This window comes from Syngnathus scovelli, chromosome 1 (assembly GCF_024217435.2).
Source record: "Syngnathus scovelli strain Florida chromosome 1, RoL_Ssco_1.2, whole genome shotgun sequence".
Classification (NCBI taxonomy): Eukaryota; Metazoa; Chordata; class Actinopteri; order Syngnathiformes; family Syngnathidae; genus Syngnathus; species Syngnathus scovelli.
Window position 1 is genome coordinate 6880498 of NC_090847.1, and position 27427 is coordinate 6907924.

Genomic DNA, 27427 nt, shown 5'->3' on the forward strand with positions numbered 1-27427 from the left:
ATCCTGTGTTCACAGCAAACACAGACCCGTTTAATTTACTTCCATCATTTAACGGCTCGACAGGTGAACCTGCACTTGAAACAGTGTTCAATGTCATGAGCTCATTACAGTGCTGGGAAGTTGAGTGTTCTTTGAAGAGAAATCTGCCAGATGGAAACTGAATTCAGTGCAGAAATAACCCTGAGGTACTTCTTTCATTCACTCTGTCAATATTTCCAATGACCCCCACACTGCAGAGCACAGCATTTGAGCAAGCCCATTCGGAACAATAAAGGGCCGTATTGATCATATGAGGTTTAGGAACACAATAAGAATAGTTTATTACGAGGTGATAATTCGGATGTATTGGCACCCCAACCAGTTGGCCTGTTACTCTGTCATTGCAACAAAATGTATTGTAAGTTTTACAATTGGATTCAAATGAAGTTTTATCTGACAACCTAACATAAAAACAAAAGCAGCAAGACAGAGGAGCTCAGTGCAAAACACTCAAGGACTAATATTATGATGTACATTTATACAGTTGTTTTAAAGTTCAACTTGTATTTGAATTTCTAAAATAGTTACATCACTTTAAAGGTAAATATAGTAATCTTACTTTATCATGGAACAGTCAACACTGTTCAGAAGGTATGGGCAGGAGATAAAGGACATGCATGGCTTCAGAACGTTCCTCTTCTACTTCTTCCTATTCTTAAGTAGAGAAGATTCAAAATCCATCCTTAGTGTGAATTAGTAGTGTATTGCTTCTGAAACGTAAAGTATGTTTTACATATATTTGTGGGTGTGATGATGACTGTCTGCCCTTGCATGTCTGACCAAAGCTTAATCTGGATGATTTACAAAACATTTACAATATTTTTTTTTTTTCTGCCCAGTATCGAAATATGTATTGGCCTAAAAAAAAAAAGTTTGGTCAGGTCCTAGTCTTGTATATGTCTGAGTTGTGTATGATTGACATTCAAAGTCACACGAACAGTTAAGTAGATCAAACGTGTTTGTGTTTACCACACCAATAACATGGCTATGTAGAATCCATTCATGCTATTGAAAAGCTGTTAAACGGGCAGACAAGACCAATCTGTCTAGACACATTTGGTAGTGAGATGTGCCAACAGGGCCAAGAGGCTTGAGTAAAAGGAGGATGGGATGACCGTGTGTAGTTAGCCTCTTTTCTACTACCAAGCTAGATGGAATGCAAGAAAGAGAGCAATCGTACAAAGAGACTGTAACAAACGGCAACCTTACACCTTATTCTTCAACAAAGCCTCTAATTGGCCATCGAGAGACTGTTGCCTATGTTGCTTAAACAGTCAAGCAATAAATGGCTCCCTCTACTCTCCTGGATGCCTTTGATGGTCCAACACGTCAAGCCTCTGCTATAATTTGATCGCACTGTTTTGCCATTGCTTGAAGTGTTGTAAACAAGGCGAATATTAGTATGAACTAAGCTGGCCACTTTCCATTGATTGGTTGTTGCTTTATCTATCTATCTATCTATCTATCTATCTATCTATCTATCTATCTATCTATCTATCTATCTATCTATCTATCTATCTATCTATCTATCTATCTATCTATCTATCTATCTATCTATCTATCTATCTATCTATCTATCTATCTGTCTGTCTGTCTGTCTGTCTGTCCGTCCGTCCGTCCGTCCGTCCGTCCGTCCGTCCGTCCGTCCGTCCGTCCGTCCGTCCGTCCGTCCGTCCGTCCGTCCGTCCGTCCGTCCGTCCGTCCATCCATCCGTCCATCCATCTGGTCCGACAGTCTATTCGTCCATCCATTTGTCTGTCTGTCTGTCTGTCTGTCTGTCTGTCTGTCTGTCTGTCTGGTATTTATATTTTCTTTGGAATCTCCCACTTTTGTTTGTTACAAATTGAATAGAAAATACATTCAAAATATTGAAAAGGTCATGAATAAAATATCAATCAAACCGTGTGTGACAACTAAACACAAATGACTAAACCTTAACCTTGGCAACGTTAGCAGGCTAAGCAAACAATGAAAGCAAGCAATACGTATTTGTTGAATGCTTGAATACTTGCTTTGTAAATGTCATTTCCAGTTGATAAACTGTAGTCATGTTGAGAATACCATGTTCTTATTTTATCACTATTACACAAAAGACTATTACTGTGTACACTCGCTGTGTACAATCAGTGTCAACAAATCAATACAGTCCCAAATTAATTGCATATATTATTTAAAAGCAAAATGTTGAGCTTTGTTCTCATTTTCTTCCTCCTTTGTATGTCGCCTTTTAAGCCCTTATTGTGGCATATACCAAACTAGATTGTAATGTGCATGTCTCCAATACAGTAAACTTTGTAACGCCAGAATTTGATCGTTCTTGTATTAGTATAGTACCGATTACTTCTATGTGCCCCTCTTGTGTATGTAGCAAATCCATTTAGCCTATAAGACTTCAGGCAATAGTTTTGCGCTCAATTTTCAAAGTTGAATACAATCATTGAACCAAAGGCATTTTCTAACGTGAAATACAGTAACAGGCATGTGCTGTAGTGCAGGATACATGACATTTCCTTGTGCTTGCTGTCTCATCCCAGCTACCGTAATGGCTCATCAGCCAATCCCAGTCGAGACTTTGCACAAACACATGATTCGTGTGCTTTGATGGCCTTCTCCTTCACGCCTGCTTCATAACAACTAAATTATGCATGCATCAGAGGAATTAAATCAGCTCGGACACGCCGACAAGAAAGGGCACGGCAAGCGAGCCCATATAATGCACATGAAAAAAAAAATATGAATGAGGCCACGGATCACTAGTGTTTCTCTTTATTTTGCACACATGAACTGATATCATAGCCGAATTGGCATTCCTGTACTCATTGAGTTTGACTTGCAAGGAGCACCACACCATTACATTAGAGCACATCTAGTGCTTTTCAAAACATGAGATCGAGAGAGTCATCTGTCGCAGGCATGTCAGAATAAAGCACCATGCTTTTCCAATTTTTACAGGCGAAGCTGGAATAAAGCCATTCGGCCACCTACTCAACGCTGGCTTCAGCCGGCATAAAAATCACTGCTGGGAGCCTCCTCTCCGTTCCAGCCACCAAGTTCAAAAGCTCGTTTGAATATTGCACTGCTGAATGGACGACGGGGGTGGCGGAAACAACACATTGAATATACGTAGATGCCCATGACAAACACAGATCTTTCTATTTCTGTCTAACTTACGGATCTGTCGTCATCAGCATACTACAGCGTCCGTACGACACACACACTCACATGCTCCATCCTTGGATATGTGCTGCGAGAAGGAAATGAGGGAAAACAGGGGCAGGCATAGAGAGATGGCGGCGTCGTACTGAATCTGTGAGTGGATAGTTCTCTCCCCTCTGCATGTATGCACTTCGAAAGATACCGGCAACACGCTGCTTCTGTTTGATTTGACATGTGCTGTCTTTTTGATTAACACACTTGGCAGCCAATCAATTTTGGTTTGCGACTCACTGTAAACACCACATGAAAGTCTTGGCTTCACACTTTTTCCGCTACTTTTTGCTTTCACTTCACAGTCCGACTCCTCCAGACGACTTAAGCTCTTTTCTCCACTTGGCAGGGATGACAGGAGAAGTTGTAGACCTTGCTGCAATAATTTTTACATGAGACATAATGTGGAAAATGGGTTGTCTGTCTTTAGTTGTGACTAACTGGTAACCAGTCTTGGGTGTAGTCTGTCTTTCGCCGTATGTCAGTCGGGATAGGTTCTGAGGCTGAATGACTTTTAAAATAACTGTTTGAAACTGTGAAAAAAACACACACACACACAATGCCTTTGTTATAGCAAACTAGTCGAGAGTATGTCTTCCTCTTGAACACCTCCCTCCATTAAATGCCACACTTTTACAGCCACTTCCACATTCTCAATTATAGACAACCATCAGACTTTAATCGCAGTAGCCTTCTACGAGGTGTTTAAGACTACAAACCATCATTTTAGACTTACACCTATGGGCCAAAGCCAAATGACTAGTGAGAGACAATATAAAGGCCAAAGATTGTATTTTCCACTGTGCAAACAGAGGGGGGAGAGGGAGGGGGGATCCTCACAGAATTCTCTGAGCATACTTAGCCAGGAGGCAAATTGTCAGCAAGCTCCAAATAGTGTTTCAGAGTAACTATTTATTTTGGCTTGCTCAAAAGACGAGACAATGCATCACTGTGAATATGAAAGCAAATTTAATGTTGTGCGGTGGTAGGAGGGATTCTGTAATCAATAATAATAATAATAATAACAAGAATAATAATAATAATAATAGTAGCAGCATGGGTGCCACCGGGGATTTGAGGCCTTGTGCAAAAATATAACTTTGAACCATTTGGCTTTGACACTGCAAATTGAAAATGCTAATTTCAAGGCTATTTCCCACCCCCAATTGGATTTGATTTAATTTCATTGTATGTAAATATTTTCACCCTGTTTTGTTTTATTTCTTATTCACAATATGAATTCATCAAGCATTTCTCCTCCCAAAAATACACATAATCTGTGGAGGAAACTGAGAGCACATGTGGTGTGGTCCTGTAAATGTCCCCGAGTCCAGCGTGTAAATTGCCTCCTGTTTTAGAGCTATGGAGTCCTAAACGTGTTATCAAGCCAAGTCCACAGTTATGAGGCCAAGCCATTATCTTGGTAGTTTCCATTTAGTTGTTCCTGATGCTCTCTGAGACCTTAGACAGTGCTCAGTGGGCTATGTCGCCCTTTCACAGACTTTCATTTTGCTGCGCATTGTCAAGTTAAGAGGAGAGAGCTACTGCATTTACAATTGAAGTCATGACCAGCTGGGCATTTCATTTTCATTCTTTAAGGAATCCTGGAGGTTAACCAATTCAAGCTCCGCGTGCCCTTATGTTTGTTTATTGCTCATTCTTATTTGATCAACTGATGAATGAGAAATGCCAGAATACTGAATGAAACAAAATGGAATCATGTGGAATGATATGCAATGAAGTTGAATGAAACTGGTTCACCTGGGAACATATGGAAGGAATGGAATGATATTGAATAATATCGAATGATATGGAATGATTGAGAATTGCACTGATGCAAAATGCGCATAAGTTGATGAAATGCGTGGAATGGTATTGAATGATATGTATTGACAGAAAGATATGCAATTATGTGGAATGATATTAGTATATTGATATTTGAATGGAAATTATGTTATTCTGTTACGCTGAATGTGTCATTGGGAATGAATGGACAATTGTACATTTTCAGAAGATGTTAAAAACTGAAATGGTGAGAATCCGTTGAGAAATGTTGACAAAGAAGCACATCCCCTCCAAAAGTGAGGAAAATAAAATATATTGACGTACTTTGCATCCATCCAGCATTCACGCAATTAAGTTTCAGATTCGAGTACTCTCTGCATTGATATAGTTGAGCAAGTGGACCTAGAAACGCTGACAGTATGTTGCAATTATAAAGTGTATGCCTGGAGAAATGTGCAATTTGCTTCTCTAATTTGCTTCGTTAGCCCGGGTCAGCTGAGCGATACGTGAGAAGATCGCAAAGGCGAGCGCGCAGGCGATGGAAGCCTGTAACACCCTGCACCCGGCCCTAATGAGAAGCAGGGAACCAGAGGAGCCGGGCAATGAGATTAGATGCAATTCAATTACAGCTGAGCCGCCACGGGTGACGTTTCAGAAATCATCCTGTTCAAATCCGACTGACGGGCAAAGAAGAGGACAGCACTCGCCACCACAACAAGTCTGATTTATACGCACACTGAGCGTCGTCAGGCTCAGGCGGGATTTGATTGCATGCCGCAATGTTGGGATATCGTTTTAAAAAGGAAACGATTGAGTTTCCACCCTTCACTGCGGCATCTGCCTGCATTCGAGCACACCAAGTGGGTGTTGAGGATTGAAAAAGCAACTCAACTCCCAGGTTTCATTGCAAATGTGCCCCTTCACACATTCGGATTAGACACACACGCACATCGCCTGCCCACGCTTCTTCTTGGTTCAATTTTGATGACAAGTTTGCATGCTCGGACAAAGGATACAAGCTTGCACTGTGTGGGGGGGAAAAAACATCAGCAGCTCCTGTGGTTATGCAATTACAGTTATCACAGTCCTTGTTTTTGACACACTGAAAAATAAATTTACTTTTGAACCCTTTGGATTTGATATTGTTTGCACTCATTTGTTTTAAATAATGAATGATACTCTTGTGTGCAAATGGTTTTGCATGGTTAGTTAGCATGTTCAATTCAACGCGTGACTGACTACATGTTTACCCAAGCGATGCATGCGTTGTATCTCCTGTATTCTTGAGACTGAGACAGTTGACTGTGGTCAAAAGAGCTCTCGGGCTTAGTTCTTTTTATAGGTTTTAAAAGTGGGCCTAAGATGCACTAACTTTAGAGCTGACTTTTAAAGAAACGGGACTAAAAGTAATCATTTCCTTGACAGACTATTTACTTCTAACCAGATCCCATCTGCTAATTTCCATACAAATGTAAAAGCAGGCAAGCATGGAATCTTCCTTGAATTTTCAATGAATCCAATTGTTCACATGCGCAGGGTTTGTGGCTGGCCACGGGCAGGTAGAGAGGAAAATATCAGCAATTTCAAAATAAAAGGTTTGTGTGATCCTAATCTCATTGATAAAACTCCCATTTTCAGAGTAATTTGCGTAATGTATAGTTTTCCTTCACATTCGAGATTTTACACACTACAGAATTTCTTATTCCTTGCTAAAGGAGTATATAGAAATCCGTATTAAGTATGTTATGATGCTTTTCATGGGTACTTTATTTGTAATCATCAAGTCATACATCGTGATTATAAGGAAGATGATGGTTCATTGATCTTTTTGCTGACACCAGCCCTCCACTCGATGGTTCCCAAGCCACCAGAGAGCATTTTAACCCAGTTAAACTGCATGACATCTCTTAATGTGAGGAGCTTTTATTGCCGGGAAGCCTGCCATGCACTCCAGCTGGCTTGAGGTTGGTGAGGTTCTGAGCGTTTGCCTCGGGAAAATGAATAATGCATCCGTGTTATTCAAATCGTCACTTTGCAACTTTGGTGGTAGGTAACACAGATGGGTGGAAGTGCAGCGTATGAGAGACCGCTGCCGCTGTCATTGCTGCCGCCGTGCTCATGGAAAATGGGTGACACTTCAGAAAAGCGTCAGACAATTTCGCTTCACTATCAGGCATTTTTCAGTCAAAATGTGGCCTTTTGTATTGTCAAACTTGCATTGTGACCCATCGACAGTTGCTACACACCCCGTGTTGAAATATAAGGTCATAAAACATAAAATAACAATATTATAAAAACCAAAAAATCATCTCCAATTAAAAGACATCACACTCTGGCACAAGGCAGAGTTGGCATGTGTTTCACTCCCGCTTGTTGCACATGTCTGAAACTGTGAGTTGATAAAAGAGGAACATGATTGAAGTCTCAATTTACCAGTAAAAGAGTATCAGGCTCATATAATTGTGTTATGTTTCGATCAAAGTGCGCATGATGTCTCTTGTGTTTGCCACAAGCTGAGCTTGGAAGAAAATAAGCAACAGTAGTTTCCTAAGAGCTAATAGTACGTCCATTGGCGAGTATCACACAGACAAAAAAATGTATTCAAGTCTTCAGTACATACAGGTTTTTTTACGCGATATTCGACTGAATTTTCATCAGTCAGGAGTTTATTTGGTCTGTTGATGTGTGAATAGAGAGTTTCTAGATTTGCTTCATATGTTAAGTACTTTGAGACAAATGTTGGGTTGTAATTTGGTGCTATCACAAAAATATTTGAATTGCATCGCATTACTACAAGGTGGTCCCCAAACAGCAAGTAAATTCTTGTCAAAACAAGCTCCTTCTACTATATTTTTCTACAACTGCTGTGACTGAGAAATTGCCAAAGGACGACAAGCTCAACTCACCTGTGCTAACCCACCTTAAAAAAAAAAAATTAAAAAAAAAACAACGAATGTTTTCATTGCACACATGAGCTGACAACCAGTTGCCAGATAACCTTGAGCCCTGACACGTGGACGTCTCCAGAGGGAGCACCCGTGCTCTTTGGGACGGATGACACACACTCGTGTTGGTCTCGGCTATACTCACTAAAAGGTCATTTGCTGAGTATGTGACTATTTGCTGCTGTGCAGGAGGCACATCAGAAGGGCAGACACACACTGTCTCAGAGTGCTTACGTACAGTACTTCTGAAGAAAAGGTTACTTGGCCATTCAAGAGGAATGCAAAGAAGAGAGAAAATCTGAGAAATGGAGAAAGTTGTTTTGCTATGGTCTCTGAGGTTGTTCTTAGGCTGCCTGTTTACCGAGATAAGGCCTTGTGGAAAAATAACTCGCAATGAAGAAAATATAATGATGGGTATTAACTTTGACCACTGCTTTCAAATGTCATTTCTGTGGCAAAAAAATAAATAAAAAAATTATATAAATGTATATAATATATATAAATATATGAATAAATATACCATATATATATTTATATATGTATCAAAGAAACGACAGCTACCTAAGTGTGTGATTTGACCACAGTGCTTTTGTTAAACAAAACTATTTTACATACCTTTTGCATAAGATAACAGATCTTAAATAAATCTTTCATTGTCTCAATATGAGCTGGAACAATGCTCCAAGGGAACACTAAGTAGGATGTGTCAACGTTACCATGTCGCTGAGCTAAATGCTGTAATTCAATTGATTGCCAAGTGCAATAACATCACCTGCTGATCTTTTAATAATATGGAGATATAATTTCCCTCTTTTCACTTTATTATATTGCCTTTTCAATATGCAAATGCAGATCAGCACACACATCGCCAGCGCCGCATAAAGCCGGGCTCCATACAATATTCTAGTGGGACTTCTGAATGGTATTTTAGATTGTAATGAGATGGCCTTTGACCTTTGGATTCAAGCGGAAACCCCTGTAGAATAAATTAGCAGCTACTCAATCCTGGCGAAACTCTTACGGTGTGACAGCCTCTTCACTGTCTAACCCTTAGGGTCATGGCTGTCTCTCCCTCTCTCTCCAGGCTTTTCCATATTGCAGGCCATCATGGAGGCGGCGGTGGCCAACAACTGGCAAGTGACCGCTCGCTCCGTCAGCAGCGCTACAGATGCGGCAGAGTTCAAACGCATCATCGAGGAAATGGACAGGAGGCAGGAAAAGCGCTTTGTGATCGACTGTGAGGTGGACAGGATCAACAGCATATTAGAGCAGGTGAGCTTTCACCACAGTCAACAAAGGCTGCGAATTACCGGAACAACAAAGGACGCAAACTTTTCTGTGGCTGTGTTTTATAAAAAGGTTCAATCACTAGATGTGGTAAAAAAAGGAGGCCAACAAACCCATTAGTATTTGCTCCAATTAATTTGCTACATCCTTGAAGCTGCCCACTTTTGTTTGTTTGCTTTACTTTAACAGTATTTTAGTGCAAGGAGGAACACTTTCTTTTAATAAAATTCCTTCTGAACTCATCGCTTAACATGGAATGTTGCTTTGTAATCATTTTCAGTAGCAGCAGCAGCAGGCAAGCGATGCTGCCAAAAAATAAAAAAATGAAAATGGCACACTCAAAAAGTGCACTATGTGGATAAAAGTTTTGGGAAGCACCTTTTAGTAAATTAACTGATTTACCAGGAGTTTGGCTCAAGCCCTTGCATTGAAATCTTAATCTTAAAAGACATTTTTGACAATATCAGAGAATTGAAGCACCACACTATCATCACCCAAATGTATCAACAACCAGTTTTATACTAAATTGGCTGCTGGTAATCACCGGGCAAATGTTATTAAGGAACTAAGCTAGTACATTATATTTTATGTCAACTGGCGTGTGGCTGTTAAGCGCAACAAATGGGTGGTACATATACAGAACAAGAACGCGCTCTGCAAATCTTGATACATTTGAGTAGAGATGAAATTATTTTCTTCCTCTCTATTAATTTCTAATCATCCCCGTAAATAAGAAAGAAACCTGCTAACTAACAATTTGGTTGGACAAATAAATAACAATACAAAGCTTTGCTGATTTGGGATTTTGTTGTTTGAAAACGGCTAGTTAAGAATTGGGTTATTGTATTGGTTGTTTCTTTTTTTTCCCCACTAAGCCAGACTGTAAATTTGCCTGATGGCTAGAAGCTGAATGGGTCAGAGTAGTAAGGCTGCATTGTAGACAGAGCTTAAAGTGGAAAGTGTGAAGCTATTTTGAAGAGACCACCAATGACGTTGCCGACTAAATCCTCTTCTTTGAAATAAAAAAAAAAAACTTAAAAGCCCAAATAATTTCTTCCATTTTGTCCACTAGACCTAGAAGCACGATCTTGCATCATTCTCCCATGCTTGCTGCCGTTGCTTCCGCTTCCAAGGCAGTTATCTAACAAATTAGATTGCGCTTGTCAACATTCATTTTAGTGTCTCTGGGCTTCACCAAATCCACCCACTGACTTGCATGATTCTCGCAGATTCATATTTCGAAACATTCATTTGGTATTTTTTTTTAACTATAGTGAAGGTGCACTATAGTGTGCCTGTGTAATTGTTTTTTTTTTTTTTTTAAATACCCACTTTAGAATTTTTTTTTCCCTCACTGGCTACGTACATCATACTGGGTCAACTTTGTTTTCTAGCACAGGGGAAGATAAAGCTCTAATAACCTCCATAACAGCAGTAAGCCCAATTTGGCCCATTTTTATCAGATGACCTCAGCATGAAACTTTTCTTTTTTTTTTTTTTTTTTTTTTTTTTTTTTTTTTTTTTTTTTTTTGTCCTAGCTTAATTGAAATAATCTACCAGTGCAGATGAGTCACAGGAATTGAGGGAAGATGCGGGACTTTTCCGCGCTGCGGGCCCCCTATTGAGGCACATAAGTGTGCACATTAAAACAGGGACTGGCCGTCTGCTATCTGGGAAATAGCTCCCAATGTGACACTTGCTCATACCTTTACATAAACTTTCCGCTTCTACCTGCTGTTGTAGTTGTACCAACTAATGATTGTCCTTACAGAAGGACAAATGAAGAGTTTCAATCGCCAAAGTCACAGATGACAGTGACAAAGTCTTTGGGAAGTTTACTTTATGGGGAACGCCATAGCCAATCCATCAAGTAACATTTTGACATTCTGAGTATATAAACGTACAAATAAGTTAAGAACTGTGATGTTAAAATTCTTGTAAACATTAACTTTAAGAGTGTTCAACACTTTAAAATATTAAATCATGTACACGTGACAATCGGCTTGCTAGCTATGTATATGCTGGCGGGGCAAATACAACAGCTAAATTCATAGTTCTGCATTTAGCTATAGTGTACTTTTTTTCATTTTGCATGAAATAACATAAAATGCACACATATAGAAGGATAAATTAGCTACTTGTTTAATTTTTTTATTTCTCAGCTGTGTAGCCAAGGCAGAAGTCATACATGTGATCTTATGGCAACCCCTTAATGAGGTGTTGTCACACTAGGCCCCCCATTGAAAAATTTCTTGCTCCGCCCCTGGTGGCTGGTGAGTGTGCAAATATTTGCTCATTATGTTACATCTGTGTACCCAAATAAATTGAGGACAGCCAGTCTTTTAAATTTGTGATATTCAAATATTGGTATTTGCATGGATAACAGCAATGACAAAATTCAATGCTATTCAGCCCAAATGGATATGCTGCTGTATAATAAGTGGTCAACAGACGCAATTTTATTAGCTTTATTTATAGTTTGAAGTGGCATAGAGACACCATCCATCCATCTTCTTCCGCTTATTCGGGGTCGGGTCGCGGGGGCAGCAGCTTTAGGAGGGACTCCCAGACTTCCCTCTCCCCAGCCACTTCATTCAGCTCATCCCGGGGGATCCCAAGGCGTTCCCAGGCCAGCTGAGAGACATAGTCTCTCCAGCGCGTCCTGGGTCGTCCTCGGGGTCTCCTACCGGTGGGACATGCCCGGAACACCTCCCCAGGGAGGCGTCCAGGAGGCATCCTGATAAGATGCCCGAGCCACCTCATCTGGCTCCTCTCAACGTGGAGGAGTAGCGACTCTCCTCCGAGTCTCTCCCGGATGACCGAGCTCCTCACCCTATCGCTAAGGGAGAGCCCGGACATCCTGCGGAGAAAACTCATTTCGGCCGCTTGTATCCGGGATCTCGTTCTTTCGGTCACGACCCATAGCTCGTGACCATAGGTGAGGGTAGGAGTGTAAATCGACCGGTAAATTGAGAGCTTTGCCTTTTGGCTCAGCTCTCTCTTCACCACAACGGACCGGTACAGGGTCCGCATTACTGCCGACGCTGCACCGATCCGCCTGTCGATCTCGCGCTCAGTCCTCCCCTCACTCGTGAACAAGACTCCAAGATACTTGAACTCCTCCACTTGGGGCAGGATCTCATCCCCAATCCGGAGAGGGCATTCCACCCTTTTCCGATCGAGGACCATGGACTCGGATTTGGAGGTGCTGACCCTCATCCCGACCGCTTCACACTCGGCTGCGAACCGTTTCAGCGAGAGCTGGAGATCACGGCCTGAAGAAGCCAACAGCACCACGTCATCTGCAAAAAGCAGAGACGCGATGCTGAGGTCCCCAAACCGGACCCCCTCAACGCCTCGGCTGCGCCTAGAAATTCTGTCCATAAAAATTATGAACAGAATCGGTGACAAAGGGCAGCCTTGGCGGAGTCCAACCCTCACTGGGAACGAATCCGACTTACTGCCGGAAATGCGGACCAGACTCTGGCATCGGTGATACAGGGACCGAACCGCCCTTATCAGTTGGCTCGGCACCCCGTACTCCCGAAGCACCCTCCACAGAACAGGGACACGGTCGAACGCCTTCTCCAAGTCCAATAAACACATGTGGACTGGTTGGGCGAACTCCCATGCACCCTCGAGGATCCTGCCGAGGGTGTAGAGCTGGTCCACTGTTCCATGGCCAGGACGAAAGCCACACTGTTCCTCCTGAATCCGAGGTTCGACCTCCCGACGGACCCTCCTCTCCAGCACCCCTGAATAGACCTTACCAGGGAGGCTGAGGAGTGTGATTCCCCTGTAATTGGAACACACCCTCCGGTCCCCCTTCTTAAAGAGGGGAACCACCACCCCAGTCTGCCAATCCAGAGGCACTGTCCCCGATGTCCACGCAACGTTGTAGAGGCGTGTCAGCCATGACAGCCCCACAACATCCAGAGCCTTTAAGAACACCGGGCGGATCTCATCCACCCCCGGGGCCTTGCCACCGAGGAGTTTTTTAACTACCTCAGTGACTTCGACCCCAGAGATTGGAGAATCCGCCTCAGAGTCTCCAGGCCCTGCTTCCTCAATGGAAGGCGTGTGGGTGGAATTGAGGAGGTCTTCGAAGTATTCTCCCCACCGACTCACGACGTCCCGAGTCGAGGTCAGCAGCACGCCATCCCCACTGTAAACAGTGTTGACGTTGCACTGCTTCCCCCTCCTGAGACGCCGGATGGTGGACCAGAATTTCCTCGAAGCCGTCCGAAAGTCATTCTCCATGGCCTCACCAAACTCCTCCCACGCCCGGGTTTTTGCCCCAGCAACCGCCGAAGCCGCGTTCCGCTTGGCCATCCGGTACCTGTCAGCTGCCTCCGGAGTCCCGCAGGCCAAAACGGCCCGATAGGACTCCTTCTTCAGCTTGACGGCATCCCTTACCGCCGGTGTCCACCAGCGGGTTCGGGGATTGCCGCCACGACAGGCACCAACGACCTTACGGCCACAGCTCCGGTCGGCCGCCTCAACAATGGAGGCGCGGAACATGGTCCACTCAGACTCAATGTCCCCCGCCTCCCCCGGGACGTGGGAAAAGCTCTGCCGGAGGTGGGAGTTGAAACTCTTCCTGACAGGAGATTCTGCCAGACGTTCCCAGCAGACCCTCACAGAGCGTTTGGGTCTGCCAGGTCGGACCGGCATCTTCCCCCACCATCGGAGCCAACCCACCACCAGGTGGTGATCAGTTGACAGCTCCGCCCCTCTCTTCACCCGAGTGTCCAAAACATGCGGCCGCAAATCCGATGACACGACTACAAAGTCGATCATCGAACTGCGGCCTAGGGTGTCCTGGTGCCAAGTGCACACATGGACACCCTTATGCTTGAACATGGTGTTCATTATTGAAAATCCATGTCGAGCACAGAAGTCCAACAATAGAACACCGCTCGGGTTCAGATCGGGGGGGCCGTTCCTCCCAATCACGCCCTTCCAGGTCTCACTGTCATTGCCCACGTGAGCATTGAAGTCACCCAGTAGAACGATGGAGTCCCCAGAAGGAGCGCTCTCCAGCACTTCCTCCAGGGACCCCAAGAAGGGTGGGTACTCTGAGCTGCTGTTTGGTGCATAGACACAAACAACAGTCAGGACCCGTCCCCCCACCCGAAGGCGGAGGGAGGCTACCCTCTCGTTCACCGGGGTGAACCCCAATGTGCAGGCGCCCAGCCGGGGGGCAATAAGTATACCCACACCTGCTCGACGCCTCTCACCGTGGGCAACTCCAGAGTGGAAGAGAGTCCAGCCCCTCTCGAGAGGGCTTGTACCGGAACCCAAACTCTGCGTGGAGGCTAGTCCGACTATATCTAGTCGGAATTTTTCTGCCTCGCACACCAGCTCGGGCTCCTTTCCAGCCAGAGAGGTGACATTCCATGCCCCAAGAGCCAGCTTCTGCAGCCGGGGATCAGACCGCCAAGGTCCCTGCCTTTGGCTGCCGCCCAGCACACATTGCACCCGACCCCTTTGGCCCCTCCCACAGGTGGTGAGCCCATGGGAAGGGGGACCCACGTTTCCTTTTCGGGCTATGCCCGGCCGGGCCCCATGGGCGAAGGCCCGGCCACCAGACGCTCGCCTTCGAGCCCCGCCTCCAGGCCTGGCTCCAGAGGGAGGCCCCGGTGACCCGCGTCCGGGCGAGGGAAAACGAAGTCCATTTATTTCAATCGTCATAAGGGGCTTCTGTGAGCCGTGCTTTGTCTGGCCCCTCACCTAGGACCCATTTGCCATGGGTGACCCTACCAGGGGCATGAAGCCCCCGACAACATGGCTCCTAGGATCATAAGGGCACGCAAACCCCTCCACCACGATAAGGTGACGACTCACGGAGTGGGGCATAGAGACCCACTGAAACATATTTGCATAATGCTGCATAAGGCAAAATTTTGTTTTGGAAACTAAAGTTTCAACACTTGAGTTTTGGGATGCTGAGGGGGAAGCTATCAGTGTCATTACCATTTTAGTGTTTAACAACAACCACTTTGTATTTATCACCAGTAGGGCTTTTTCCCCATCAATACACTGCACTGCAGCGAAATTAATGCAACGGCCGTCCTTCCCTGAGTCACAACACATTTTTTGCTGCACACATGCTTGAGCATCTGCTGTCTCGCTACAGTGATCGAAATGATAATCCGTCAAAATGAATAGGTCTTTTTGTGAGTACAGTGTTCGACCATATATAAAGGCATGACTAATCTGATGCATCTATGAGATTGCTCACATATAGCCTCCTATCTGTTATGTGCCTTCCTGGCCCACTTCTCTCCTGGGATTTCTTTACCGGAGTTTGCTCAGAGGCAACAGCCCGCTCATCGCCAGTGTAAAGACAAGCAGGCGAGGGGGAGAGACAAATAAATAAATAAATAAATTTAAATGAAGCGTCTGGGACAGGCCCAGGGCGCACAAGCTGTTCAAAGACTGAAAGGGAATGAGTTCACTCTGCCAAAGCTGCATTTTCATACAGAAAGTGAGAAGGATTCATGGAAATAGAACAAAATTTGAGCGGTGCATCGAGGGATTTGTTCCAACATCCCTTCTCCTGCCTGCAGAGGCATAAAGTGTGGTCATTACGCTTTCCCACAGAGACAGTTCGCTGTCCCTCTCTACACAGAAAACACACTTGGGCAATTCACACAATCTGAAATATTTAAGTTTCATTCTATTCTCTGACAGTTATAAGAAATTCTGATGATAATAAAAATATTATTTTGGGAGGGATTTGGAATACAAATAAACAAATCAGGCAAGTGTACTCATTGTAGTCTGCTCATGCAGCCACAAAAATAAATCATGTCAACCTACATATTCAAGCACAAGGGGAAATGTGATGTGAACTATTAGTTAATTGGTTTGTCAGTGTGACTAAGCAGAATCTTCCTAAAATATTCCAACTGAATGTTGCACAGGTGGTGGCTAAAGCCAGCCATAATATTTTGGTGAGGATATGGATAAAAGTGCAAATGTAGCAACGTATTTTCCCTTTTCAGTTACAGTCTACTTGCATTGGGCCAAATGAGGCAGTGACCAACTAGATCCAGTGGAGGGAGCCGTGGTTGAAAAAAATAGTGTGTGGCAATCACGACCAGTTTCAACACGCAAGTTTTGAGCCTGGTTTCGCACGCACAAACCTTTCGTACATCAGGCCCTTTGTGAAGTGCATTAGCATCACCTACTGGCCTGGAGTGGAATAGCATCTCTGAGTCGATCAGTCAAGCTTGTTGAGAGTTTGGTAGTCTTGGCAGAAGGCAGGTTGACTTTGTAAAGGCAGACGTTTGAATACAGTTTTTTTATTGCCTCAGACGAATGTACAGGTGTACCAAATATAGTGGCCGATGAGTATGTGTTCGGAATTACAAACAATATTCAAAAAGCCACATAGGAAATTTGCCTTTTGATTATGTGATTATGCGATCTGGGAAGACTTCCTATCATGCTACTCAGATTATTATAAAATATAAATGGTTGAATGGAGGAATGGACTTGGAAATAGCTCACCTAACTTTAGATAAATCATGTCTTGAAACCAGTCAGGCAAAATGGAGCATACTACTTGGCTGAAACCAGCGGAGAAAGACGATAGTTACATTTCATGGAAATATGACAAATTAAAACATTCGCCCAACCTTTAAAACGTTATGTATAGTAAAAAACAGCAAACACTAAATCAAGACATTTAGTTAAATACACATCCAAAGGGGAATCTTGATGAGTTTAACAGCTGTATTCTTCTCCATGCAGGTTGCTAAGCAGAATGCCTGAATGAAATATAGCTCAACTTTCTGCAGAAAAATGTGATTACTGCGCTCAAATTCCTGGCACCACTCTTGACTGTGGCAGGCCTTTTGTAACTGCTATTGTGTTTCTAATTAAACTGCATTATAGCGTTATCATCAAAAAGGCAAAGACCTGCTGACTCCTAAGGGTGAGAATGTTTCGCTGACAATTTATGCGTGTGTCAAGGATGCAGTGTTGTGACACTAAAGTCTGCGAAGCAGAGCATGTTTTTGCTCATGACATAAAGCAAAATCACAGCGACCGTTTTCACAGAGAGAGGAGAAGGACACCTTGCTGCTTCAAAAAGGCTCACATAAATAGTTGCGCTCATGAGAGTGTCTCATTATTTTCATTGCCTTGAGGTATCAAGTCTCAAATTGATCTCATATCTCAGCAATGACAATCTACTGAATATGAATCAGGTGTAGGGAAATGTTCAGGAGTTGGATCACAGTCAGCACATGACCGCAATATCGTATGGATTCATCATCTATTAAATCATGGGCATATTGTATGTCCTAATGCCATGCTTAGGGAGTAACCGAATGGCTTTACATAATTAGGTTATAAAGAAAGATGACTGGATTATCCGAGTTATGAAAATAAACATTAATATTTAGTAAAAATCAAATGCTGACTATAACTATGAAAAAATTTAAGCAAAATTAAAGCTTCCAAACTAGCTTGCTAACCAATTTACCTGCTGCACTCCTGGCTGCTTTTTCACAAACTGTTTCACAAAGCATCCACTGCTTTACTATTCAAACACCATATTATAAATTTAAACTGTTAAACTTATCACTGGAATAATTACATTTATCACTTTGCAGTTGACTGGGCGTAATATTATTGTATCATAACCACAGAAATGGATGCCTTGCATGCAGACAAATATAAATAAAAATGTATTTTATTGGTATCTAATGTATTTTCTCTTTTCATATTTGGTATTGAAGTAATTAAAAGAAATTAAGTGACATTAATATGATGGTACTTGATTTTATTACGCAGTCTAGCTGTATTTGAATACAGAATTCAGCCCAACCCTGCATAATTCACAGAGAAGCACCTTACTGCCAATGCCAAAGCGTACTAATACTTTAACTTGGGGACACTGAACAAGTGAACCGAAAGTCTCAAATCTCCAATTCATTGTGTGAAATAGAACGTAGCAAGACCTCCAGAGCGGAGACTACTGCCAAACTGGAGTTGAACCTCCAATGTTTTTTTTTTCTCCAAATTCCTCATAAAGGATACATTCGAAACAATGGAAATTTAAATCCATCAATCTGTCGCTCTTATAAAAAAAAAAAAAATGCAAACTGCAGTCCTTAGAATTTTCATATGTTTGGGATGTGTGTTTTTTTTATTTTACCTTTACTTAGCTACATGATGCTGCAATATATTAGGAACAACTCTCAGTATAATAAAGTGTTTTTTCTAAAGTACTTAGATTACTAAATAAAGTAGTAAAGATAAAGATTAATAAAGTAGTGGATTGCAGCCACAATAATGATTGTTAAACAAATACCTTTGACTATGTTAATCAAAACGGATCATTTTGATAGGGTTCTTTTTTTGGTTATTGTAATACATTTTCCATTATGTATTAAACATTAAGACCATATTTCTTAATGCAGACATGAAAAGTAATCATAGTTCAGCTTTCACAGAAGGTTTACAAATTAGTGCTAAAATGATACCAGAATCAGTAACTGAAAGCAATCATGCTTATAATTGACCAAATTATGTTTCATCATCTCAGAGAAGATTGTATCAGTATATGAGCTTCTTGTCACGGTCAGGTGGAGCATGGAGCAGGACGACCAAGTGCAGCTTGGACCAGGGTTTATTGAAGCAACTCAAAAGGCAAACTGACATGACTTAAACAATAACTTGACTGACCGGGACGTGAAACAAGACAGCAGGACATGACGGCATCAAGACAGTACGACAACCCCGAACGACAGCAACCAGTGATCCGACAGGGAGTGAGGGGCAGACAGGACTTTTACACATGACAGGTAACGAGAGGCAGGTGGGAACAATCACACTGATCATGGGCACACAGGAGGGGAGGGGCGAGCACACAGACAGAAACCAAGACAACAGACACATAGTGGAGCAGTTGGGGACGAGACGTGACAGAACCCCCCCCACACAAGGGACGGCTCCCGACGTCCCAAAAAAAAACTAGGGGAACCAACCCGCACTCGGGCGGCGACTTGGGGAACCGAACCGCACTCGGGCGGCGACTTGGGGAACAGAACCGCACTCGGGCGGCGACTTGGGGAACAGAACCGCACTCGGGCGGCGACTTGGGGAACAGAACCGCACTCGGGCGGCGATTTCGGGGACAGAACCGCACTCGGGCGGCGACCTAGGGGACCGAACCGCACTCGGGCGGCGACTTGGGGGACAGAACCGCACTCGGGCGGCGACTTGGGGGACAGAACCGCACTCGGGCGGCGACTTGGGGGACAGAACCGCCCTCGGGCGGCGACTTCGGGGACAGAACCACACTCGGGCGGCGACTTCGGGGACAGAACCACACTCGGGCGGCGACTTCGGGGAACAGAACCGAGCTCGGGCGGCGACCTAGGGGACAGAACCGCACTCTGGCGGTGACTCTGGAAGTCTGTACAGTAATTGACGGTGATTCTGGAAGTCTGTACCTCGATCGGCGGCAACGCTGACAGTCCGTACCGCGATCGGTGGCATTCGGAAGGCGGGGCTGTGCACGGCGGCAAGAGCCATGACGCGCCGCAGCAGTGGGAGTGGAGCCAGGGATGATCGCGGGTCCGACGCAGCTGGCTTGGATGTCTGACGTTCGCGGGTCCTGCGACGCTGGGGTGGAGCCCGATGGCGGCCGTGAGTCTGATGACGCCGGGAGGCACTCCGACGGCGGCCGTGGGTCCGGCGTCGCGGCACCAGAGTCCGCTCGCGGCCGCAAAGCCGCTGGCGCTAGAAGCACTCCGATGGCGGCCGCGGGTTCGGAGTCGCGGGAGCAAGTTTGACGGCAGCTGTGGAGCCCACGGCGATGGAACCTGCTCAGACGTGGATCGGGCGTCGCAGTGGAAGCTGGTGGTGAAGGGGGGTCCAAGCGCTGGTCGCTGTGATGGTCGGATCATTCTGTCACGGTCGGGTGGCGCATGGAGCAGGACGACCAAGTGCAGCTTGGACCAGGGTTTATTGAAGCAACTCAAAAGGCAAACTGACATGACTTAACAAACAATAACTTGACTGACCGGGACGTGAAACAAGAAGACAGCAGGCCATGACGGCATCAAGACAGTACGACAACCTCGAACGACAGCAACCAGTGATCCGACAGGGAGTGAGGGGCAGACAGGACTTTTATACACGACAGGTAACGAGAGGCAGGTGGGAACAATCACACTGATTATGGGCACACAGGAGGGGAGGGGCGAGCACACAGACAGAAACCAAGACAACAGACACATAGTGGAGCAGTTGGGGACGAGACGTGACACTTCTCCTGTATCATGTTTTATAGCACTACAATTATCACATCATATTGTGAACACTGATCTGTCATCTGTAATACAAATGAGGTGACCCCCAAAATATTCACATATTATAGAAAAAGTTCATTTATTTTCATCATTTAATTCAAAACGTGAAACAGAGTAGAACACATGGAAAATACTTTTAAAAGGAACATTTCTACCTTGTGTAATGAGATACAAATTGTCGAGCCTCATAATGCTTTGGTGTCCAAACTACAGCCCTGGGGTCATTTGTGGCCCATTGTTCATTTATGGACAGCCTACAGCATATACTAAAAATAATTTGTGACATGGCCCGCAATAATATTGGAAAAAAGAAGTGGGTGTGGGCACCGTTAAAAATGTGGTGGTCAAAAAAAGTGGTGGTCAAAAAAGTGGGGGGATGTGAGTAATGGACTACCATTGCTATTAATAACGAACTTTTATCGATATTCAAAGACAAATAATTCTTTTACAGCTAAAATAATGACAGTATAATAACTGTAGAGTCAGGATAATTCAGTTTCAGAAACAAAAAGTGTTTACTGCACATTCTGCTTAGTGACTGTCAAAGTTCGATTTGCAAACATATCAACTACGTTACACAAAAAAATTACAATATGTAAATGTAGGTTGGTTGGATTGGGTTGGGTTGGGTTGGATTGGGTTAGGTTGGGTTGAGTTGTTGGTTGGTTGGTCGGTCGGTTGGTTGTACCACATTTGATTGATAGAAAGTCAAAACATTTAAGAGTGGCAATTGAATCTTTCTATTTTTCTGTATGCAGCCATTGGAGGAAAATGTTTGGAGACTCCTGTGCTTGAATGTGTCTGTAGGTCCTTGTCCATATGCCTAAGAGGTGTGTGTGAGATGTGTACAAACACTGTGGAGGCTATCATTATCAGAGCTGCTTCTTGTCTTGCAGCACAGCCGGCATTGAAAAGGTCAACGCTAGAGGAGAGTGTGAAGCTGTCGCTCTACACTTAGAGCTCTGTGTGTGCCTGGCAGACTACTTGAGGGTGAAGTCAAGGTCGTCATAGTTGCTTGTCTGTCGTCATTGGGCTTTTAGGGAAAATTCCAGGCTAAAACCGAGACAGAACTATTGGATCAATTTTCAAGTGGCAATGAAAAAGAGGAATTATATTATAGAGTAGGTAGACACACAAAACACTTTCCGTTACTCCTGTGTCACCGTGAAAGGGAATAATGACTTAGCAGGTTTGTGTTTGTATGTGTGTATTAAAAGCAAAGGGAACAATTCAGGGAGAATGGTGACAGCGTAAACTGGATTTAAAATAGCTTTCTCTTTCGGAAGAAGACATCAATTTTAAGGGGAAGAAGGCCAAAATTGCATTTGGTTTGCTAAGGCAGAGATGCCTGTGTTCTCATAAATTGAAGGTTGATCTTCCGCCCTTTGTTAATAATACAAAGTCAATGCTCAAATGAAAGCACAAAAAAGATAATAGATTTCTCATTTACTCCATTAGCAGATAGCTTATTGTTCCCCGCAGTGGCTGTTTTCTTTTTTTAATACAGTCAATACAGTAATACAGTGTGAGCAATGGCTTTCATTAAATGAGTTGACAGTACAAGAAGCTGGTTATGCTCCATGCCAAGGTTGTCGCGTGCCACTACTGCAAGTCAGACAGCAAGCTGCAGGCTGACAGTGAGACGGGACTTTTGGCTGGCCCGCTCCAGGGCAGGTGTGACGAGGCTTATGGCCAAAGTCAAGGTTAGGATGATAAAATGCAAGATTCCAGCAAAAAGAAGACAAACATTTACAGTAGAAAGTGGATGCATCATTATAAAAAGAGCCATTAGATGCACACTGATGGATTCTGATAGCCACCTCGGTCTGACATCCTGCAGTGCTTTGAGTTTAAAGCCATAACGATGGGGAAGTTGTCACAGAACACCGACCCTCCCAAACGACTTGACAGTGAACAATGTGCAATTGCATTGCTCTCCGGGAAAATCCAACGCTAAGTCCTGGGTGAACGGGTTGTGAAGAGGGGAGCGGTTTGTTAAGTTTATAAGAGTACCCCATTAAAGACGTGGCAACTTTTAAATTGTTTGCACTATTCCAGAGATTATGGGCCAGATCAAAAGCAGCATAGTGAAGGGGAAATTATTTAATGCTGAATAAAAGATGGTAGGATAGTCTCATGATATAAATGATTCCAGCTCAGCTACTAGAACAAACACAATATTAAAATGACAGACTGTCAACTGGCTTAGCAACTGCACATCTATGGTTAAAAGGTTAAACATGCTGGGTAATTTACTTTACCCTAATAGTTCGAATGAACTGTAAACTCCAAAGGTGGTCGAAGATCGACACAGGCACCGGTGCGCTCCCAATCGCTGTATTGAGGAAACTCTCAGAAGACAAAGATGTAATCAGCTCATTCACTAGCAACAACCCAATATGCAGACTTGCTAATGGTAAACTAGCGCTATTCTAATTCAACAAGACCAGGTCTACACTTGCATTTCCAAGGTCACTAAAAAGGCCAACATTTAAATGGACAATCATTCAAATTCACAGATATTACAGAATAGGATGTGACGATGGTGACAAAACATTTCCTGCATTTTGTATTGTTTTTTTTTTTGTACAAAGCTACTTGGTGTATTTCCATCTTTCTTGGGGGCTTCCGGAATCTAACCTCCACAATAAATGACGGCCAATGTTCCTATTTTTCTTCTGTGTTGAAAAGGATGGTTTTGTTGCTAGCAATCCGGAATAATGTGAAATTTCACTGGAAAACAATTCGGCAGTTTTTTGGTTAGAGACTAGAGACTAAATCCAGACTTTATGAATGGACAGATGGGAATCTACTGTTGATTCTTTTGGAGTGTGCGGACACTTCAGTCGCAAAAGATAAACATACATTTGCCTTGCTTTGCAATGTTTTTCTTAGGAAATTTTCTACACCACAAATTCAAGCTTCTTTCCGAGCTAAATTTGCCTACCTCGCCCAAAGCTCCATGGAAATCGATTGTGCAGTTGTCCTTATCAACCAACAACAAAGCATTACATCTGGCTCTCAAGCTTGTTTATGCTTAAAACTGATCATATCATATTTGATTCTGTCAGTTTTAAAATAGTTTGGGAAAATCTTGCCATAATTTATGGTTGGAAAGGTTTGGTGTAGAAGAGAGCTCAAACCTCTGCGACGTCACCTTGTAGATAGTTGACCCTAAAAAAAATTAACTGTTATACTGAAGCTGCAAATTTCAACTTGGTCGGTTAAGTGTCCTATTGCTTTAGTCCATAACTTGTTTAATAGCCCATCAGTTGTCATGACAAAGAAATAAGAACGCAAACATGCAAATGTTGCTACACACCTGCGTTACACTGTCTGTATAGGGCAAAAGAAAACCAAAACACAGAAGTCATGCACAGTACTATATTTTCCTGTATGGCTGTTGTCCAGCTTGTTATGCATATATATGTTTTGCAATAGTGTCTGGACTACATGAAGCGCGACTGTCAGACTGATCATCAAAATAATCGACAGTGGGAGGAAAATGTAGCATAAGAGCAGCATGATTGGTAGCAGTGTGGTGGAAAGGCGTAGAACAGCACTTACTATTTTCAGACAGGCAGACAGGGTTGAAACGCGCTTTTATGCCGCAAAGGTGTGTTATTTTCAAAGCAGAGTGGGATCCACTGTACATCTCTCTGTCTCACTGTAAATTGCTTTTAACATGTCATTTTCTACCTTTCGAGTTCTCCTTTCTGTCCAACGGTGGCACCTCAGTTATGACTTCAAAGCGAGCGGAACCGTCTAAGATGTGGTTCTCGCTCATTATCGGCGCCACCACAATTAATTTCTGCCACTTGTCTTTTGTTCTTCCATAGGTAATATTTCACCTCAGTTGAAGACAATGTGCTTAGTAAACCTGCAGCAATTATGTTTTATTTGTTTAGTGGCTTATAAAATATGCAACTGTTATTTTTCGAGACATGGATGGTTGACTGTACTCATGTTTTTCTCCAATAGGTTGTGGCCCTGGGGAAGAACAGTCGCGGCTACCACTACATTCTGTCCAATCTTGTAAGTAGTAATTGAAATGCTGCAGGGCGTGGAACCTGCTTTTTGCTGTTTGCACACAGCGAGGTTCCAAAATGGCACACGCCCAAAACACATTAGACTTATATGCATTAAATGGGTCACATTTTACCCATTAACTTATCAATACCGATATGGCAGTAAGACAATATTGTGCAAATTCTAATAAATTTGGCTGTGCAATATAAATAGCCCAACAGGCAAGAGGAAATAGCAGGAAATGCTTTTCAATTGCCTGTGGAGGACAGCTTTTTGGCTGCAGTCCACTCACTCGGTAAGAGAAATGTTCACTTGGACAAGTTTGAGTGATCCCACTCATATTTTGCCTGATTGAAATTATAGTTATACAATTCTCATGGCTGCAAAGGCAACTGCTCAGATTTCAAACTTTTTTTAGATACATGGAATAATAATTGGATTGAAAGTGACAAATAGATATTTTCCATATCTGCCAATGTCTCTACAGCATAAAGAGACATGTCAGATGTACTATTAATCCAAGTGTTTTAGGCCAGATTTACTAAAATCCCAAAAATTATATAGTATGGCTGTTTAATTTCGGGTTCACGCGAACAACTTGTGTGCGCTGTTAGTGTGTGTGGCATTCATGAGCTACTGAGATTGCAATTTTTCATTAAAGATCCAACAACAGCCGCTAAATTACGTATTTAAAAGAGGGTTTTTCACTTTAGGCACCTCTGATGGTTTTGTAAATTAGAAGAAAACTGGGAGTTATAAAAAGAAGTAATGGAAATAAAGGTTTTAGTAGAAGAAACAAACAAACACATTACTGAGTTGCACAAAATATACATTTCACTCTGATTGATTTTTAGGCAACCAGCAACCACGCACTGTTCAAGCCAAGTTTTGTTTGATCTTCTTCATCCCAAATGCTTGGGCATTGGGTGTGTCTGCCAATTCCGGATTGGCAGATTTGGACAGTAAAAAAAAAAAAAACTTGCTGAGGGGCCAGCCCAACTGTCACAGTGTTTTCAAATAAAAAATGTCCCAAACGCAAAGAAAAACAGAGTGGAAAGGAGTTTTGTCATTGGTTAAATGACATGACTCCTTGTGACTGGTTCCAGGTGAGCCCATTCTGAAGCGCCACAATACTACGTTACGACTTTTGGATCTGTTAAATTGTAAATTTGTAGTGTTTCATCTCAGGCATTGTTAATTAAAAAAAATACAAACTCAAAGAAACACAAGTTACACAAGTTTTTGCCAACCCCATTTTCCTCTCTCTCTCTCTCTCTCTCTCTCTCTCTCTCTCTCTCTCTCTCTCTCTCTCTCTCTCTCTCTCTCTCTCTCTCTCTCTCTCTCTCTCTCTCTCTCTCTCTCTCGTCTCAGGGATTTTCAAACGTGAGTTTGGACAAAGTCTTTGCTGGAGGAGCCAACATTTCAGGGTTTCAGATAGTCAACCCTGAGAACCCTATTGTGCAGCAGTTTATGCAGCGCTGGGAGCGGCTAGATGAAAGAGAATTCCCAGAAGCCAGGAATGCTCCTCTGAAGGTACTTTGATTGGAAGGCCTTTCATTCCGCATGCAAAGTAAAACGATCACTCCTTCTGAAGTTACCTCTGTCGTGGTTTTTCTTCCCGCTCATCCTCAGTTTGCCTTTGTCATTATGTTTTCCTTCTGCTCTTTATTTCCTCTACTTTGCATCCCCCTAACAATCAATATATCGATAAGCAATGTGAACTAAGGTTATATCGTAGCTTCAATTTACATCTAATTAAACAATGAGCCAGAAAGAAATGGATTTTGAATAGCACTTAATTAGATTTTGTCATGCTGCCGCAGCCCCCCCCCCAAAAAAACAAAACAAAAAAACAAGTTGCTCAAGCCGTCACTGGTGAAAAGGTCAGGGTAAGTTAAAGGGACGTGCGTGGGGAATAAGATCCCATATCGATGCGCTGGCCTCCTGCAAATTATGCACTAAAGGTTTTGAAAGAGATTATGACCACATGAGTAGAAGTTCTAATCAAATCTGGCTGATTAGATTGCTGAGACAAATGCATTTATCTGGTATTCATGTGGCTTCAGAGTACTCAAAGCTTTCTCATTCAGTCCCCAGATGCTCATTCAGGTTCATGAGCCACCGAGTCATCAGTCTTTTGCCTAAGGATAGGACGAAAGGGAGGTGGGAGTCAAACCAACAACCTTTTAGTTCTATCACCTGCCTAGGTATTTTGAACATTTGAGACAAATGACAAAGACAGTCCAACTTGCTGTGTTGGAAAGAAAACTGATCTGCTTCCCTGCCATACATAGTAGTTCAGCAATCCAAGCTCTGTTTCCGCCTGTGTTTTTTTTTTTTCTTCGATTACAGTACACTTCAGCGCTGACACATGATGCCATCCTGGTAATAGCAGAGGCCTTCCGCTACCTGCGGCGTCAACGTGTGGACGTCTCTCGCCGTGGCAGCGCCGGAGACTGCCTTGCCAATCCTGCTGTACCTTGGAGCCAAGGCATCGACATCGAGAGAGCTCTGAAAACGGTAGGGGAGGAAGGACGAGAGGAAGAGGAAGATGGCAAGTGAGCGGGGCAAATGAATGAGTGGAGAAAAAACTGGAAGAAGCGAAGCAGAGAGATAGTGAACCAGCGTGAGATAAAGATGGAAAGTGACAGAGAAGGAAAGCGAGCGTGGAGCTGTTCTGCTGCCGCTGCCGCCAGATATCTTTGTGCAGAGCTCACTCAAATTCAGACCCTCATTACCATAAAACTACATCTTTTATTAAAATGAATCCAGTTCATCATTTGATTAACAGACTGTGCACAC

General features: G+C 43.3%; 1 protein-coding gene across 5 annotated transcripts in view; it reads left to right on the top strand.

Annotated features, from left to right (window-relative positions):
• The window catches only part of gria3b (glutamate receptor, ionotropic, AMPA 3b), an 89386-nt gene that overhangs the window by 36129 nt on the left and 25830 nt on the right, over nucleotides 1-27427 (top strand). For all 5 annotated transcript variants that reach the window (XR_007484543.2, XR_007484544.2, XM_049733127.2 and 2 more), the window contains exons 4-7: nucleotides 9061-9248; nucleotides 24578-24631; nucleotides 25997-26158; nucleotides 26978-27145. Coding sequence is in view for 3 of the 5 variants with exons in the window: in XM_049733127.2 (XP_049589084.1) it covers nucleotides 9061-9248; nucleotides 24578-24631; nucleotides 25997-26158; nucleotides 26978-27145 (572 nt within the window). In the remaining 2 variants the exon portion in view is untranslated. The remainder of the gene's footprint in view (nucleotides 1-9060; nucleotides 9249-24577; nucleotides 24632-25996; nucleotides 26159-26977; nucleotides 27146-27427) is intronic.